Genomic DNA, 19388 nt, shown 5'->3' on the forward strand with positions numbered 1-19388 from the left:
TAAGCAGAGGTTCACCTGCACATCTGCCAATGTGGTGTACTGCATCCACTGTACCCGGTGTGGCTTCCTCTACATTGGCGAAACCAAGCGGAGGCTTGGGGACCGCTTTGCAGAACACCTCTGCTCGGTTCGCAATAAACAACTGCACTTCCCAGTCACAAACCATTTCCACTCCCCCTCCCGTTCTTTAGATGACATGTCCATCATGGGCCTCCTGCAGTGCCACAATGATGCCACCCAAAGGTTGCAGGAACAGCAACTCATATTCCACATTGATACCATTGGGCTGCAGGGTTCCCATGTGGACTTCACCAGCTTCAAAATCTCCCCTTCCCCTACTGCATCCCTAAACCAGCCCAGTTCGTCCCCTCCCTCCACTGCACCACACAACCAGCCCAGCTCTTCCCCCCCACCCACTGCATCCCAATACCAGTCCAACCTGTCTCTGCCTCCCTAACCCGTTCTTCCTCTCACCCATCCCTTCCTCCCACCCCAAGCCGCACCCCCATCTACCCACTAACCTCATCCCACCTCCTTGACCTGTCCATCTTCCCTGGACTGACCTATCCCCTCCCTACCTCCCCACCTACACTCTCTCCACCTATTTTCTTTTCTCTCCATCTTCGGTCCGCCTCCCCCTCTCTCCCTATTTATTCCAGAACCCTCACCCCATCCCCCTCTCTGATGAAGGGTCCAGGCCCGAAACGTCAGCTTTTGTGCTCCTGAGATGCTGCTTGGCCTGCTGTGTTCATCCAGCCTCACATTTTATTAGCTGATGTCAATCACGTGGGTTGGGGGCGTGTCGACAACGATCGGGGCGGGGCGGCGTGATGATGCCCGTCTGGTGGGCCAGGCAACGAGCTGACGTCAGTGTGGTGGGCGAAGAGGTGTGCTTTCAGAGAAGGTGTGGAGAAGAGAGAGATTAAAGGAGCGAGCATCATGTACCCGAGATACAGGTTGGTCTTTGGTTGGGCTATTGCCTCTCCCTGTGGGACGAGGAGTCACGTTGGCGGACGGGGGCATCAGGCCGGATTGATATTTCCACCCCCTGCAGGCAAAGAACCGGCTCGGATTTCAGTTCCGGCTGCGAATCAGGGCCGGGTGCCCCGCGATGGAAAGGGTGCGGCTGCATATGTTGGCCTGCGATCCGCAGGAGATCGGGCTGAGCTCGCCCTGCCATAACAGCTTGGCCAATATTCGACAGGCCTCTGCCACTCCCCACCCCTCCCAATCCCATCACCGCCCCCCTCACCAATCCACACACTGTCACTCCGAACACCCCCCCCTCACCAATCCACACACTGTCACTCCGAACACCCCCCCCCTCACCAATCCACACACTGTCACTCCGAACACCCCCCCCTCACCAATCCACACACTGTCACTGTGAACACCCGCCCTCACCAATCTACACTGTCACTGCCGACACCCTCCTTACCAATCTACACTGTCACTGCCGACACCCTCCTCACCAATCTGCACTGTCAGTGCGAACACCCTCCTTACCAATCTACACTGTCACTGCCAACACCCTCCTTACCAATCTACACACTGTCACTGTGAACACCCTCCTTACCAATCTACACTGTCACTGCCAACACCCTCCTTACCAATCTACACACTGTCACTGCGAACACCCTCCTTACCAATCTACACTGTCAGTGCGAACACCCTCCTTACCAATCTACACTGTCAGTGCGAACACCCTCCTCACCAATCTACACTGTCAGTGCGAACACCCTCCTCACCCATCTACACTGTCAGTGCGAACACCCTCCTCTCCAATCTACACTGTCACTGCGAACACCCTCCTTACCAATCTACACTGTCAGTGCGAACACCCTCCTTACCAATCTACACTGTCACTGCGAACACCCTCCTCACCAATCTACACTGTCACTGCGAACACCTTCCTTACCAATCTACATTGTCACTGCCAACACCCTCCTTACCAATCTACACTGTCAGTGCGAACACCCTCCTCACCAATCTACACTGTCAGTGCGAACACCCTCCTTACCAATCTACACTGTCACTGCGAACACCCTCCTCACCAATCTACACTGTCAGTGCGAACACCCTCCTTACCAATCTACACTGTCACTGCGAACACCCTCCTTACCAATCTACACTGTCACTGCGAACACCCTCCTTACCAATCTACACTGTCAGTGCGAACACCTTCCTTACCAATCTACACTGTCACTGCGAACACCTTCCTTACCAATCTACACTGTCACTGCGAACACCCTCCTTACCAATCTACACTGTCAGTGCGAACACCCTCCTCACCAATCTCCACTGCCACCTCCAACACCCACCCTCACCAATCTACACACTGTCCCCCCCATCACTTGCCTCTTGAAATTTCTCAGGAGTCGAGATTATTAGAGAGAACGAGGAGTTGAAGAAAATTATTAAGAAGAATGTTGAAGCTGAATTAATAGGGCTGAATGTTAATAAATCCCTAGACCTGATGGTCTTCATCCCAGAGTATTAAAGGAGGTATCTACAGAAGTAGTTGGTGCATTGGTTATTATCTTCCATAATTCTCTAGATTCTGGAATGATTCCTGTGGAAAGGAAGGCAGTATATTCAACCTCACTATTTAAGAAGTGAACTAGAAAGATGAATGAGAAATATTGATTTGTTAGACTTATGTCAGTGGAAGGGAACATGCTCATATCTATTATAATGGATGGAATCAATAGATACTTGGATAATAGTGATCTGATTAGGTAGAGTCAGCATGGATTTGTGAATGGGAAGTCCTGTTTGACTAAATTGTTGGGTGTATTTTGAAGATACTAACAAAATTGATAAAGGAGCATCGATGAACATGGTATTCTCATATTTTGAGAACTTTTTTGATGAAGTCCCCCACAGAAGGCTGGGATAAGAGGGAATATACTGGCATGAGTTAATGATTGGCTAACAAACAGTAGGAATAAATGGGTCATTGTCACATTGGCAGGATGTGACTAGTTGAGTACCGCAAGGATTAGCATTTGAGGCACCAGCTGTTCATATCAATGACTTGGAGCAAATACGATATTTCCAAATTTGTGGATGATCAATAACCAAGTAGGAATATGTGTTGTGAGGAAGATGTAAAATAACTCTGGGAGGATTTGTTCAGGTGAGGTTTAGCGAATGGGCGAGAGCATGGCACATGGAATTTAATGTGGAAGAATGTGAGGTTATCCATTTTGGTACATAAAACACATATGCAGAGTATTTCTTAAATGGAAAGAGGTAAGAAAATGTAGATTGCAAAGGGATCTAGATGTTGTATTCCCTCCAATTTTCTTAGAAGCCCGCACAGCTGGTGAGAGCCATGTGTGGCAGGAGCTTCCATATGCAGAAGTCAATGATCATTGAAAGCTAATGTAATGTTAGCCTTTATTGCAAGAGTACTGAAGTCCTCCTTCAATTGCACTAGAGATCAATTAGACTGCACCTGGAATACTGTGTACAGCTTTGGTTTCTATCTCCAGAAAAATGTCATTGTCATAGAAAGAGTGCAATAAAGGATCACCAGACTTGCTACTGGATCTGTCCTATGAGGAGAGATGGGCAAGCTGGATCTGTTTTCCTAGAGTTTCAAAGAATGAGAGGTAACCTCATTGAAACCTACAAAATACTGAAATGGCTAGTTAGAGATATTTTTAAAGAGCATCTTTGAGGAGAGCAGGGCTAGAACTTTAGTTTTCTTCCAACATTTCAAAATGTTCTTTTTGTTTGAAAAGGTTTTGGAAGCTCTGGAATATTCCTTCCAATCTCGTAAGATCATGTACCTCACTGTCTGCGAGTTTGCATCCTGGGGGATGTTTTCCAGACCTGACTGAAGGTATTGAATTAATAATCATACTATGTCCACCAGAGTTTTGCAATGCACACAAAGACACGTCTGATCATCTTCTGTAATAAATAATAATGTCTTTGCCCTTTTCAGGAACAAAAACTGAAGTTGCTGGAAAAGCTCAGGAGGTCTGGCAGCATCTGTGAAGAAAAAATCAGAGTTAATGCTTCAGGTCTGGTGACCCTTCTCAGAACGGATGATCAGATCTGCTGAGCTTTTCCGGCGACTTCTAGGTTCTGATTTACAGCATCCACAGTTATTTCGGTTTTTCTTTACTGTTTTCATTATGGTGGAGTAAAAATAATTTGTCCTCTAATAATTGCAGTCATGTGACTTGTGATCATGATATTTCTTAGAATCATGGAATTCCTTCAGTTTTGAAGCAAGCCATTGACCCTCTGAAGAGCATCCCACCCAGACCCACTCCCCTATCGTATAACCCTGCATTTCCCATGGCTAATTCACCCAGCCTGTACATCCCTTCACAGGGCAATTTATCATGGCCCGTACTCCTAACCTGCACATCTTTGGACTGTGGGATGAAACTAGAACACCTGGAGGAAACCCATGCAGACACAGAGAATGTGCAAGCTTCACACAGACAATTGTGTGAGGGTGGAGCAGTAAGGTAGTAGTGCTTTCCACTGAGCCTCTGTGCCGTTACATACTTTACAGCATTCACGTGACCAACCTGATGATTCTTCCTTTAATGAGCAAGAAGCCAGCCACTTGCTTCATGACAAGTTTTTTTTAATACTTCATTTTGCTCATGTAGGTTCTTTTGTCTACCACCTGAAACTGTTTCCTCCATTTCTTGAGTATTTCCAATTGGGGCAGTCTGCTTTTCCCAGACCCCTCACAGTTTTGATCTCCTGTCAATTCCTCATCTCCATTTGCTTTTCTGCCCTTAATCCATGCCAGTGTATTATCCCCAATGTCATAAGTGCCTGAGTTTTGTGTAATGAAGTGTGGCAACTGCCTTCAGAGAATCCAAGTGTTCAACATCCATTTGTTTGTCCTTACCTATTGTGCTGGTTACATCCTTTAAAAAAGATGTCATCACTGTTTCATAAAATCAGGTTGACTGAGAATGTGGCGCATCTCAGACCAATGGTCAATGCGTAAATTCCACTCTGCTAAGTTTTTCTCATGATTTACTTTGTATTTAAAAAAAATTGCCATGTTTACACTTTGCAAAAACAGAATAAAAATATCTTGTTACTGTTTAGTTACAATATACTGTCTATTCAGCTTAAGGTCTATAGTGGTTGTAGACATTTTGCTACAAATTTTAGTCTTTTTTTTCTTTTCACAGGGCATTCAAAACAATTAATGGCACATATTAAAGATTAGTCGGATACAATTACTTAAAGATAGTGCATTATTACTGAGGAGGTAGTGGCATTGTAGTATTGTTGTTAGACAAATATCCCAGAGACCCAAGTTAATGCTCTTGGGCATGGAACTGAACCCTATCAACCCAGAAATTTGAAAATCTGGAATTAAGTAAAGCTAATTTAATGGTGACCAAGTAACTGTTGTCGATTGTCGTAAAAATATCTTTTCAGAAAGGAAATCCATTCTCATTACCAGATCTGGCCTATTTGTGACTCCAGATCTATTAACTACCATGCAACTCACAGCAAGGGCAATAAATGGTGCCCTAGCCAGTGAGTCTCACATCCCATGAATATGTAAAAATAGACAATTGTAGCAGATTCCCTGATAGACTGAGCCTCTCATCTCTAAAAATAAGAAAACGTAGGGAAATGCTCAATTACCAGCAAAACTCAGGAAAGTTCTCCTTGCAGAATCTGCCTAACATGTCGAGTGACACCAGCACTTTCTGTTCCTAATTGTGATCCCCAGTATTTTGCTTTAGTTTTCTCTCATTTTGCTTTGCTTCTGTCTTTGTCACTGACTCAGCAACAACAATTTGAGGGTAAAATACTTTCTCAAAATCAAGTGGAAATCTTACTGGATGCTAATTAAGTTCTCCTTTTTGCTCAGTTCGGTCGAAGCTGGAGGAAATCGTTGGTGCGTCTAAAAACTGGAGGTATGTTATTGTGCAGTTCTTAAATCAGGGCTGAACAAAATTGGAATCGTGAGCTCCCAATGGGATTGCAAGCTCTGAGGCAGTATGGCTGCCACGGAGCTCTGACTGAGTGAACAACAAACTAGCCTGTGGTCCGAACCTCTCCTCTTACTATTTCTGAAAAGGAGAGAAGTGAGGGACAGGAAAGGAACAAAGGAATGTGAAAGACAAGTCAGAAAGAAAGAGCCTCTCAGCAACCCTGACTCCAGTCAGTGGTGAATCTACTTTTCCCCCCACCCAGCATCATGCACCACTCAGCACACTGCCGTCTTTTAAAAGCACATCCATATCACCAGCCCCTCCCCACCTCACTCAATGTAGCTTACTACCCCCCTTTCTGTCCACCTCCCATTAAGACTTACCCATTTCCCCTTCTCGCTCTCTGCTCTCTCTCCCCCTTCCTCCCCACATACTTCTCCCAGACTTATTTTGCCTATCTTCCCCACCCCCTCATTGTCACCTCATCACTGTCACCTTCTGGCTCACCCTGAATCCACTTCCCAAGCCTCTCCATCTCTGTAAGCGTGCCCACCCCCCATCATAACACCCCCCTCCGCCTTAGCTCAATCTTTGGAGTCTTCATATTAGAATGATGTGTAACAAGATGACCAGATCCACTATATTGCACAATTTCCAATAAACTTTACTGCTGCTTTGCATTTGCTTGATGGATTTATTATTAAATGTGGCAAATCGCCAAATTTCTTTCAGTTTCAGGTTTAGTAGTTAGACTGTACTACACCCATGGCATTCAATTTTTCGTTGAATTCAGTGATTTTGTTCAGCATTAAAATGCTCCCGACTTGTACATTCTGCTATCCTTGTCAAGCAATTCTTCACCCACCTGTCCGAATAATCAATATTTTGTTTCTCGTTAACCTGAAAATCTTACCACTTGGAATTAGATTTCTCATTACAGGTTGTTTCAATAAATTGCAGTCTGGGGAGGGTGATGAGATAGCAGTGAGGGGTTCGCAGGGAAAGAATGGGGTTTAATGTGACATATGCAGATCAAGAATGGGGGAAACGAGTGACATGACTGCACAGATGAAAGATGCCAATGTTGAGTAGGTTATGGGTGATGGAGGGTGGGGAAGAAGAACATTTGTCAGTGAGGGGTGGGTTGGCATTTTCTTTCTGACTTATTCTTCATGCTCACCTTGTGTTGCTTTTCCCTCTCTCTCATTCTGTCCTTTCCATTGAGGGTAAGAAGAGAGCAGATTATGGAGGAATCTGTTGAGGGTGTAGGCTGGGTTTGCTCAGTATTATGCTTATACTGTGAGCTTTTGTCCAATATCTGTAACGGACACCCGGCAATAACTGTTCTCCAACCTAGCTTGATTCTTTTTGTCTTTGCTGTCTTGTTATATCCTGTCTCTCCAACCTACCATCCCATTCTCCCAGTTGCCTCCATAGCACATTGCCACCCATATGCACTACCTGTACAGGCCTATATCATCTCTGTTCTACCGCGTTTTGATCCTATTCCATGTCACTGCCTTCTCTCTCCCCTGTGACCTTTCTGCCTGCAATTACCAACCAAAGCAAGACCTTTGCTCACAATTCTACTGACGCTTTTCCAGTGAGCATCTCCAATCTCTGAAGGAAAGAGCTTCATTAAGCAATCAACTGGTGAGCAAGCAGGAGGATTTGCCTTATTGACGAATGAAAGACAGTTACCTAGAGGCTTATCTGCCATTGGGAAGCCAACCAGTTACATGTAGTGTAAGGCCTGATTGAAAGTCAAGGGATTGTCATAGCTGAGATTTCTTAAGCAAAATGTTCTCTTGTCCCCTTCGCCACCATTCCTGAACCCACAATTGCTCTGCCCTCCTTTGTACTGTCCTTTATTTTGCTTTTGACTTTTCCCTGGTCTCCTGCACCATTGTCACTGTCTCTCTATTCCACCTTTGCTCACAATTCTAGTTTTCTTGTGACGCTTTTCCAGTGAACATCTAGAATCTCTGAAGGAAAGAGCTTCATTAAGCAATCAACTGGTGAGCAAGCAGGAGGATTTGCCTTATCGACGAATGAAAGACAGTTACCTAGAGGCTTATCTGCCATTGGGAAGCCAACCCAATTTGAGAGAGAAATACCTGAATGTTCATAAGCATGTAAGGTACAGCAACTAATTAATTGTGATTTCCAATTTCAATTACTTTTTAACTTTGACTCTGGTTTGCAAATAGTATTTTCATGTTGAAACTCCCTTCAAAAGAATTTCTTCCTCACACAGATTTGGCAGGATTCTTGAAGACCTTGACTCATTTGGAGGTAAACCCTGGCCACTTTAAGGCAATTTTAAGTATTCGTTACATAGTTTTGCTTCAGTGCGAGAATGATAAAACAAATGTAAAATATATGGTAGAGGTGATGACCAAGATCATAGATAACACAGACATTGATGTGCATGACATCCAATATGTCTCCAGATCCCAAATCCCAGTTATTAGCTTGTCATCTGTTCAAGGACAGCCACATTTAAAATGATCAAACTTGAAAATATCTTGGCATACCACCTGAAGTTTGGCCTTCCAGCCCAGAGGTAGAAACACCACCTCTGCACGAAAAGCGTTCTCCTCAGTCAAGGAATGTGAGAAACATTGCATGAGACTACCCAGATGTGGGGAGTATCTCCAATTTGTAGATGAGCTTGGGCATTACTCAGCTTTGCAATTAATCCACGGGAAATGCATTGGAAAGAACGAACTCATTTGCAGCATCTTTTTCACTGAACATGTTGCAATAGATTTTCTTTGTCTTACTCTATGTCACGATGAATGTTTCAGTCAAGTACCAAGTATTCTTCCCAGCTTTCAGTTTTTAACAGCTTACACTATTCCCCTCTAAGTCTCAAGCTATTGTACCCTGAAAAATATCAATGTCACTTCTTAGGGACTGGATCAAGATCTTGAAATTTCCTTCTTAACAGCACAATTGATATACCTTCATCTCCCAGATTGCAGCAGTTGTTGAGGCAGTTGCAGATGACTGTCAAATTCTGGCTTTGCCTGTGATGCCCAACAACCTGTTAAAAAATTTTTGAAGAAGTGGATAGGAGGAGGAGGAGGAGACCCGATTCTGGGTTGGGAAATGTACCCACAGGGAAAAAAATCCAAATTCAAACAGGCACTTGAAAAGAAGATAAAGGAACACGGGATTTGTGGACAATAATGGAAAGGTACCTACACTAGACACTGGCAACAGAGCCTCTGAGTTTTGTGCACGTAACTCTGTTGGGTAAGAACTGTTTGTAGTTAATATTTCAGAAGATTAATTATTGGGAAAGTGAGATATAATTAACATTTCTTTTTGTTTTACAGTTTTGATTAGCTATACTCATGCCAAAACTGACAGTCCTAGAAGTCACATTTCTATTGTCACTGCCCTTGTTGATGAAATAGGTATGTTTGCATTTTTCTCAAAATTTTATGGTTATTGTATCAACTGAAATTAATATATAGTGTGGATGGCATTTACTGGATAGTTAAGCAGCTGTAAGGAGATGCTTCCCTTTAAGAGATGTTTCTTTAGTTAATCAATTTACTTGACTACTCAAAAGTATAAAGAAATACTAATGCTGGAGTGGAGTCAGGAGATGCATACCTATCATGTTTCACTTTAGGAATAAGTACATTTCGTCTGAAGACTGGCTTTGGCTTTGGTTGCTTGCTCATTCCACCAGTTCAGTTACAGGAATTTAATATGAATATTTTTTGTAAAAGTCTTGTGGAATCCATGGAATTCTTTCATTGCATCAGCTCAATTTATTTTCAGTAATACTGCAATGATACAAAGTCACTTTTTGGGCATTATGCCAAAATGATGGACCAATTTTAGAGTCTGGTTGGGGATCTAACTTCAAGAAGTATGAAGTGCTGAATTGAGATCATTTCCAACAGATAGCAAAAAGCCATTCTTTGTGCTTTGTAACCTTTTGATGTATGAAACTAACTGGCCCATTGGGCTGCAAGGACTGCTTTAATCTTCATATTTCTGCAGCACCAAATACCGTTCACCCATTGCCTTTGCTTGCTGATCCACTTTGGCTTTAGCCGGTCTGCTCCTCAATTTTAAAATTCTCATACTTGCACTCAGATCTTCTTCCTATGCCCCTCCCAGTTCTTGTGTCCATGAGCCCTACACTTTATTTCTCCAGTTCTAGCCTCTGGTGGTTTAGGGCCATTGGTGGCTGATCAATCAGTTCTCTAGGCAACAAACATGAGGAGATTAAAAAAAATCATGAAACGTTGGAGATCTATTATGTTTATTAGGGTAAATCAGTACAGATTTGTCACAAGGAGATCATGCTTTAATAATCTTATTGAATTCTTGAAGTAACGTAGAAGGTTGATCATTGAATTACACAATACAGAAGAGGCCCTTTGGCCCAACAACTCTGTACCATCAAGCACGCACTAAATCTACACAAGTCCCACTTCCCAGCATTTAGCCCATTGCCTTGAATGTTAGGAAGGTAATCCACAATTTTCAGAAAATGTTTGTCAAAGCACTAGATAAAAGGCCAGATAACAAAGTAATAGATTCATGTAATACCTTAATGTCTGCTGAGGGACAGAGAAAGGAGGAGGAGATGGTAGAGAAGGAGTGTGTTGTGGAGAAAGTATCTTTCGGGATCTTCCTCCTCCCACCACGACTCTCCCAAGTCCTCAGTAGTCCCCTCCACCTCTCTCTGCATCCTCACTATCTCCACCCAGTGCCCCCCACTCCACACCCTACCCCCAACCCTGCTCTCACTCCTCCTGATGAAACTGATTTCAATATTGTGCATCTTCTCTGCACATGGACAACTTGGCCTTTGAGTATGATGTCATGAAATGATTACATAGTGGTCTGGAACTGTGCGCCCACATACTTCCAGATTACAGCCTTTGTGGATGTCGGCAGCCACTTCTTTTTTAAAAAAAAACCCAAAATCTCTGCAGAGGCTTGACCTTTTGTGTTGAATGTATCTGCATGTGGGATTGAGGTGATAATTTTAATTTCGGATCACAGCATAGATGTTAATTGGTCATTGCCTTTATTTTAAAGAATAGGTTTTGCTCATAAAAAGCAGATTTGTTTATTGGGGTTGATCACCTTGATTGGCAGGATACCTGGTTTGCACTCTAAAGTGATGCTGACAGCCTTCTTCAATCCCATGCTGGCTGAGGTTACTGTGAAGGCCCTGCTTTCTGAACCCTGTCCCTTGCTCAAAGTATGGTGACCCTCGCATTAAACTCACCACTACTCTAATGAGAGAGCAGTCAGTGGTCCTCTGGGACTGTGGTGACTTTCATTTCATATTTTGAGTTAATTAAAGAAGTCTGTTTCTTTTATTTTGGATAGTAGTACAAATGAGTGAATTTGGGTGTTTTGGTAGTTGAATCAATAAATTTACATTAATATTGCAACTGGTAGAGTCTTGGGGCTGGATTATCAGTGCACTCCTCTGGTTGATAAAAACATACAATGCAGAAATTGCCTTTACTTGTTGAACTCATGTTAGTTGGACAATAGTAATAAAGATTGAAAATACAGAGTCGGTCAGATAGCAGCTATGGAGAGAGGAACAGAGTTAATCTTAGAATTTTCCAACACATTCCATTTTATATCATATTGTCAACGTTTGTAATGTTTTGTTTTTGTTCATTATTTATAGGTTGACTTGCTATTTTTGTGCTCTCATTCTTTTGGATGTACAAAAATTTGAAATGCTATTTTTATTTTATTTTCTCTCTAGATCTTGTCAAAAAGAAAATACGACCAGACTGCGACCTGAAATTCACTGGTAATGTCACCTGGGTCGGGAAGAGTTCCATGGAAGTCCAGATGCATGTATCACAGGTTAGCGCACCATTTCTGAAAGAAATTGCCTCAGTAAATTAAACATGATTGTCACTGAAAGCACAAAGATTTAAAATGCCTCTTGGTTTTCCAAGCATCACTGAAAATGTCTGTTGGTCCAACTAACACTAGTTCAACAAATAAAAGCAATTTCTGCATTGTTTGTTTTTATAAACAAGGGATGTCTTGCCAAACAGTAAGTGTCCAGGTGAAGATGTCACAGAAGACAGAAGTTGGAGTTTGTTTTGTATGTAGTTTCTGGATTGATGAGAAAACTGAAGGTGAAGTCTTTTATGTCATCTGTCACACTTGGAATGGAAACTTGCAGGCAATTCTTGCACTGTTAATCACTGTGGGACACACAGCAGCTCAGTTCCATTTTTATTCTTCAATATTGAGTATGGAATAAGAGCTTCTTCTGAAAATGGTCTGGGTAACATTCCTTTGACCACAAAAACAGAAATTCTTAAAGAGGCTCTGCAGGTCTGGCAGCATCTGTGGAGAGAAAGTATGGTTAACATTTTGGGTCCAGTAATCTCCTTCATGGATTCAAAACGGTTCATCACAAACTGATCAAAACAAAGCTAATGTAATCTGCCATTTTGCAAACTACTGACAGTGTTGACAAACTAGGCTGAAGTTTCTTAACTAATCACATGCCCTTTTGTATGATTAATCAAGGTAAGGAATTGAATAATTGTGACCAAAGATAATCTTATTTGTTAACGCTGGGTATTAAATCGGATGTTAACTTTGCCTTCTTAGTAATGAAAATGTTATAATCTTTGGGACATTCAAGAAATTGTTCATTTCCTATTCTTTGGATAGCTTTTCAACCATCTTGGAATAATAAATATGGACAAATATGGTTCACAGAATTGAATGTGCATGCAAAGTATTGAAAGATATGGTCTTGACCAGATGGAGGGGTCAAATTTATCTCTTAGTCGCTTGGATATATAGCTTTGAGTAGGAATATATTGGAAAATCTGGTGAGGAGGATTACACAGCTGTACAACCCATCCGATCTTCTGCCCATTTTAGAATGGATGGCACTGTGGACAAGTTGTCCTCCTGGTTAGATTTTCCTTTATGTGACTCATGCTATTGGTCTACCCAGTTTGCTAAAAAGGATGATCCAGCCCTTTGTTTCCTCAAAAACACACGCTGTGGATGTCAAATGACAAGGATTAGAAGCTTTATTTGTGGTTAGACATCAGAGACATGGGGTAAAAACAGAAGTTGCTGGCAAAGCTCAGCAGATCTGGCAGCGTCTGTGAAGAAAAATTCAGAGATAACGTTTCAGGTTTGGTGACCCCTCCTCAGAACTCTTACGAAGAGTTACTGAATGTGAAATGTTAACTCTGAGCTTTCTCAGCAACTTCTGTTTTCATTCTTGGTTTACAGCATCTGCAGTTCTTTCAGTTTTAATTAGAAACATAGGGCAAATTTGTGTAATACTGCATTAAAGCAATTCTAAAAAATATCATAAATTGTTGATTTTTCACGAAAGGCGAATGGGCAACCAACCGATGAATTGACAGTGCCTGACCACTACTGGAAGCATGGGATTGACGGTGATTTAGTGGTCTGGTTCAGAAGTTGGCTAGCTGTAAGAAGACAGAGGGTGGTGGTTGATGGGAAATGTTCATCCCGGAGTTCAGTTACTAGTGGTATACCGCAAGGATCTGTTTAGGGGCCGCTGCTGTTTGTCATTTTTATAAATGACCTGGTTGAGGGCACAGAAGGATGGGCTAGTAAATTTGCGGATGACATTAAAGTCGGTGGAGTTGTGGATAGTGTGGAAGGATGCTGCAGGTTACAGAGGGACATAGGTAAGCTGCAGAGCTGGGCTGAGAGGTGGCAAATGGAGTGTAATGCAGAAAATTGTGAGGTGATTCACTTTGGAAGGAGTAACAGGAATACTGGGCTAATGGTAAGATTCTTGGTAGTGTGGATGAGCAGAAAGATCTCAGTGTCCATGTGCATAGATCCCTGAAAGTTGCCACCCAGTTTGATAGGGTTGCTAGGAAGGTGTACGGTGTGTTAGGTTTTATTGGTAGAGGGATTGGGTTTCGAAGCCATGAGGTCATTTTGCAGCTGTACAAAACGCTGGTGTGGCCGCACTTGGAGTATTGCATACAAGTTCTGGTTGTCGCTTTATAGGAAAGATGTGGACGCATTGGAAAGGGTGCAGAAGAGATTTACCAGGATGTTGTCTGGTATGGAGGGAAGTCTTATGAGGAAAGGCTGAGGGACTTGAGGCTGTTTTCATTAGAGAGAAGAAGGTTAAGCGGTGACTTAATAGAGACATACAAGATGATCAGAGGATTAGATAGGGTGGACAGTGAGAGTCTTTTTCCTCGGATGGTGATGGCTAGCATGAGGAGACATGGCTTTAAATCGAGGAGTGATAGATATAGGACAGATGTCAGAGGTAGGTTCTTTACTCAGTAGAAAGGGTGTGGAATTCCCTGCCTGCAACAGTAGTAGACTTGCCAACTTTAAGGACACTTAAATGGTCATTGGATAAACATATGGATGATAATGGAATAGTGCAGGTTAGATGGGCTTCAGATTGGTTTCACAGGTCAGCGCAACATCGAGGGCCAAAGGGCCTGTACTGTGCTGTAATGTTCTATGTTCTATGTTCTATGTGCAAACTTCAGACACTGAGGATATTGATTGAGCCTTGTCATTTCCTGTATGTCAGAAAACACAAATTCTGCCTAGAATGAAATCGGGTCAGTCGAATGAGTTTGGATGATGCATTTCATTTAATTGTTTTCTTTTCTTTCAAGTATCACGATGATGTTTACAATCCCGTCTTAGATGCTACTTTTGTGATGGTTGCACGAGATCCTGCAAATAAAGGGTAATCCATTTCGGAACTGCTTTTCTGAATAAATTAGAATAAGTTATTTGATTTATTTTGTGTGCAGACTTTCTAGTGTCACCCTCCAAATGCATTGTTTTTCTTTGCACATCTGAAGGTCACAAATAACTCTAAATAAACTGAAAATGTTGCACGTGATAAATATTTAGCTTCACTTTCTGCTACGTATCCAAAGGATATTTTTCCACTTCTGTGAAAAATTTCAATTACTCATGTAAAACATAAATCACAAGTTAAATGTCTTGCATTCATGAAAAATGTATTGCATGCTGCTATTTGCATTCTAATGTTTATTTGGGAGAAGATGAGGATAAGTTGCTAATGTGTTGAGCAACACACTTTCTAACCCTTGAATGTTGATTGTGTCTCCAAGCTCACTTGTGGCAATAACATAAACAAAGCAAAAAGTGAGTTTGTTTTCTGGTAACATTTGTCCCGCTTGGATCTTGGTATCATGCAATCTCTCTGCCAAACATCATCAAAGAAAGAGATTGGGTAATTTCAACAATTTTTAGTGTGGTTTATTCTGACTTTGTTTGGTCAGCTGTGACTGTCCCCTCTTGAGGCAGAACCTATTGGCTCCAGCTTGGGCACCAAAATCTAGGCCAGCATGCCCCTCCAGAGCTTTCAGGTAAGTCAATAAACTGAGATCGTATCAGTCTTCATAGTTGGCCATAAAAGATGAATTTTGAAGATTAGCCCTAGTGTGCCAATGTTTATGCCTCAGTCATTATCATTAAACATATGACCTGTTTGTTAGCATTTTGTTATTTGTGGGACCTTGCAACGCACGTAGTGCCTATAATGCTTATTGTGGCATGGGAATGAGTACTTCAAAAGCACTTCACTCACTGTCACGTGCATTGGATATCCAGAGGTTGAGGGAAGTTATAAAAAATGGTTTTTTTAACAGAATGGAGTCCTAGATATTGGCAGACTTTCATTCCTACTTTGGCCTCACCTGATATGGCCAGGTTAACTAGAAAGTTAGATTGGAAGCATTGATGCTTCCACTTGCAAAATTTTCAGCTAGAGTGGAGCCATGTCAGAGTGGGCAATGTGCTTTGGATCGTCTCTGCCTTAACATTGCTGGTATAAAGACCGTTGTGCATTCTTGTTACTCAATGTGGTCATGGATGTGACTGGCCTGGCATATGGGGGGTAGAAGCCAACCTAATCATTTTTCTTTCTTCTGATAATCTCCCAAACAGAGGTAGCTTTGCAGTTGGGTACCAATTCAAATACTTAATCTTCAATTACTGAGGAAAGCAGATGGGATGTTAGCATTTATTGCAAGGGAAATAGAATATAAAAGTAGGCAAGTTTTGCTGCAGCTGGACATAACCTTATTTAGACCTTATCTGCAGTAATGTGTAGAGTTTTGACCGACTTATTTGAAAAAGGGCATATTGCTTTCGAAACAATTCAGAATTAGAACAATTAGAAATAATTACTCAACTCATTCATAAACATAGAAGCTAGGAGAAGACCGTTCAGTCTTTTCGTCTTCTCCTCCATTCAGTATGATCATGAGTGATTCACTATCCCATTCCTGCCATATTCCTGCTTTCTCCTCATACCCCATGTTGCTTTTAATATCTAAAAACTTATCTATTTCTTGAATACACACAGTGACCTGACTTTCACAGCATTTGTAGGAATGAAATCCACAGATTTGCTACCCTATTGAGTGAAGAAATCTTTCCTCATCTCAGTCCTAACTGGCTTACTCAGTATCTCGAGACCGTGATCCCTGGTTTAAGTTTCCCAATGAGGGAAAACATCCTCCCCGCATCTAGTCTATTGAACCCTGCTAGGAAATCACATGTTTCAGTCAGATTCCTCTCATTTTCCTAAATTCAAGTGAATATGATCCCAATCAAATTAGTCTGTCCACATTTGACACTCCTGCTATCCCTAGTATCAGCTTAATGCACCTCCATTGCGCTCCCTCTCAAACGACAAGTATGTCCTGACATAGGTAGGAAGAACAAAAATGCGCACAATATTCTGGGGCTGTCATTACCAAGTCCTATATAGCTACAGTAAAGCATTCTTACTTCTAAACTCTCATTCTCTTGCAGCAAAGGCTAACATACAATTTGCCTTCAGAATTGCTTGCGACATCTGCCTGCTTACTTTCATTGACTTCGTTTGGATACAGAACTGGCTCAAACGTAAAAGACAGAGGGTGGTGGTGGACGCTTTAGAGACTGGAGCCTTTGACCAGTGGTGTGCCACAAGGATTGGTACTGGGTCCATTACTTTTCATCGCTTAGACAAATGGCTTGGATGTGAACATAGGAATGGCTAGTAAGTTTGCATTTGACAAAATTGGACAGTGAAGAAGGTTACCTCAGTGTACACTGAGGGCTTGATCAGATGGGCCAATGGGCTGAGGAGTGGCAGATGGAATTTAATGTAGATAAATGCAAAGTGCTGCATTTTGGAAAGGCAAATCAGGGCAGGACTTATACACTTAATGGTAAGGTTGTGGGGAGTGTTGCTGAACAAAGGGACCTTGGAATCAGGTTCATATTTCCTTGCAAGTGGAGTCACAGGTAGACAGGGCAGTGGCAAAGGCGTTTTGTATGCTTGCCTTTATTGGTCAGTGCGTTCATTATAGGAGTAATGATGTAATGTTGTGGTGTACAGGACATTGGTTAGGCCACTTTGGGAATACTGTGTGCAATTCTGATCTCCTGCTGTAGAAAGGATGTTGTGAAACTTGAAAGATTTCAGAAAAGATTTACAAGGGTGTTGGCAGGGTTGGAGGGTTTGAACCACAGGGAGAGGATGATTAGGCGGGGGCTATTTTCCCTGGAGCATCAGAGGCTGAAGGGTGACCTTGTAGAAGTTTATAAAATCGTGAGGGGCATGGATAGGGTAAATAAACAATGTCTCTTCCCTGCGGTGAGTCAAGAACTAGAGGGCATAGTTTTAAAGTGAGAGGGGAAAGATTTAAAAGGGACCAACAGGGTAACTTTTTCACTCAGAGGGCAGTGCATATATGGAATGAGCTGCCAGGAGAAATGGTGGAGGCTGGTACAATTACATCATTTAAAAGGTGTCTGGATGAGTGTTATGAATAGGAAAGGTTTAGAGGGATATGGGCAAAATGTGACAAATGGGACTAGATTTATATTGGATACCTGGTTGGCCTGGACGAGTTGGACTGAAGGGTCTGTTTCTGTGTTTCTATGACCGGTGTACATGGACATCCCAATCCCTTTACACATCCACATTTACCAATATATCTCTGTTTAATAATATTCTTCCTTTCTGATTTTCACACCAAAATGTGTAATTTCACATTTAGGTACGTTGTGTTTGCCTACACACTCAATTTGTCTAGATCACCCTGAAGCCTCCTTGTATCCTACTCACAACTCCTAATCCCACCCACCTAGTTTAGTGTCATCAACAAACTTATATTGCATTTGGTTCCCTCATCCAAATCATTTAAATATTTATTGTGAATAGTTAGGATAAAGCACTGATACCTGCAGTACACCAATAGTAACCACCTGCCACCTGGAAAAGTTCATTTATTGTCACTCTCTTTTTCTGGTCTAGTCTGTTAATCTTGGTCCATACCACAGTGTTACTCCCAATCCAGTGTGTGTTAACTTCGCTCACAAGCCTCTTATGTGGGACCTTATCAAAATAAAAACCCGGGATGAAGGGCTTGTCTTATTAAGAAAAAGTTGGAAAGGCTGTGTTTCTATCCATTGGAGTTTGAAAGAATGTATGGTGATCTTCTTGAAACATATAGAATCTTGAACAACTTAAAGAAAACCCAAAGAACTGAAGATGCTGGAGATGTGAAACTAAAACAGAAATTGCTGGAGAAGCTGAGCAAATCTGGCAGCATCTGTGGCAAGGGTTAATGTTTTGAGCCTAGTGACCCTTCCTCAGAATTATTTATCTCCACAGGTCCTGCCAGACATTCTGAGTTTCTTCATTTTTATTGCAGATCTTGAGAGAACTTGATAGGGTGGATAAAGGGAGGATGGGGAGGAGACTAGAGCAACAGGACGTAGTTAAGAATGGGCGGGGGGGGGGGGCTCCCTTCTAAAACAGATGAGAAGTTTTTTTTGCTCAGAGTTGTTAGTCTGTGGAATTTTATTCCCCAGCAGTCAGTGAAGGTTGTGTCATTGAATTTATTCAAAGTTGAGTTCGATTTTTGTAGTCAAAGAAGCTTGAGTCGGGGAGCAGGACAGGAAAGTGACATTGTGATCACAATCCGATCAGCCATGAAAGAGTGGACTTGAATAGCTAAGTGGCCCACTCCTACTGCTGTTCATAATCAAAAGCATTCATCCTGTGCATCATTTATCTCAGATCAGAATCCCCTGCATCAAATATAGAAATATTGAGAAGGAGTAGATAATTTAGTACCTTGAGCTTGCTCCACCTTTTCAATAAAAAGATTGGCTGATCTGATTGTAACTTCATCTGTATTCTCGTCTTCCCTGGTAATCCTTCAATCATTTACTTCATAAGAACATTTCTACCTAAACCTTTAACATATTCAAGGACTTTTCAGGAAAAGTGTTCCAATCATATACAACTGTCTGAAAATACAAAAATAAGGCTTACTATCTGTTTTAAATAGTGATCCCTAGTTGTAGATGCTCTTAAGCTGAAACAACCCCTCTGTAGCTAACCTGTCAAGACTCCTTGGG

At 42.1% G+C, this 19388-nt stretch overlaps 1 protein-coding gene across 2 annotated transcripts in view; it reads left to right on the top strand.

The window, feature by feature from the left end:
• The first annotated feature begins 852 nt into the window (after positions 1-852).
• LOC125457256 (acyl-coenzyme A thioesterase 9, mitochondrial-like) overlaps positions 853-19388 on the top strand; it is a 51731-nt gene continuing 33195 nt past the window's right edge. Inside the window, exons 1-8 of one of the 2 annotated variants that reach the window (XM_048541227.2) lie at positions 853-956; positions 3750-3850; positions 5873-5918; positions 7906-8076; positions 8194-8231; positions 9281-9361; positions 11701-11804; positions 14606-14679. In XM_048541227.2, coding sequence (XP_048397184.1) covers positions 940-956; positions 3750-3850; positions 5873-5918; positions 7906-8076; positions 8194-8231; positions 9281-9361; positions 11701-11804; positions 14606-14679 — 632 coding nt within the window. In that variant the 5' untranslated portion in view covers positions 853-939. Of the gene's footprint in view, positions 957-3749; positions 3851-5872; positions 5919-7883; positions 8077-8193; positions 8232-9280; positions 9362-11700; positions 11805-14605; positions 14680-19388 lie in introns of those variants that run through there. The other variant, XM_048541228.2, reaches the window with a different exon arrangement.

Source organism: Stegostoma tigrinum, chromosome 12 (genome assembly GCF_030684315.1).
Source record: "Stegostoma tigrinum isolate sSteTig4 chromosome 12, sSteTig4.hap1, whole genome shotgun sequence".
Classification (NCBI taxonomy): domain Eukaryota; kingdom Metazoa; phylum Chordata; class Chondrichthyes; order Orectolobiformes; family Stegostomatidae; genus Stegostoma; species Stegostoma tigrinum.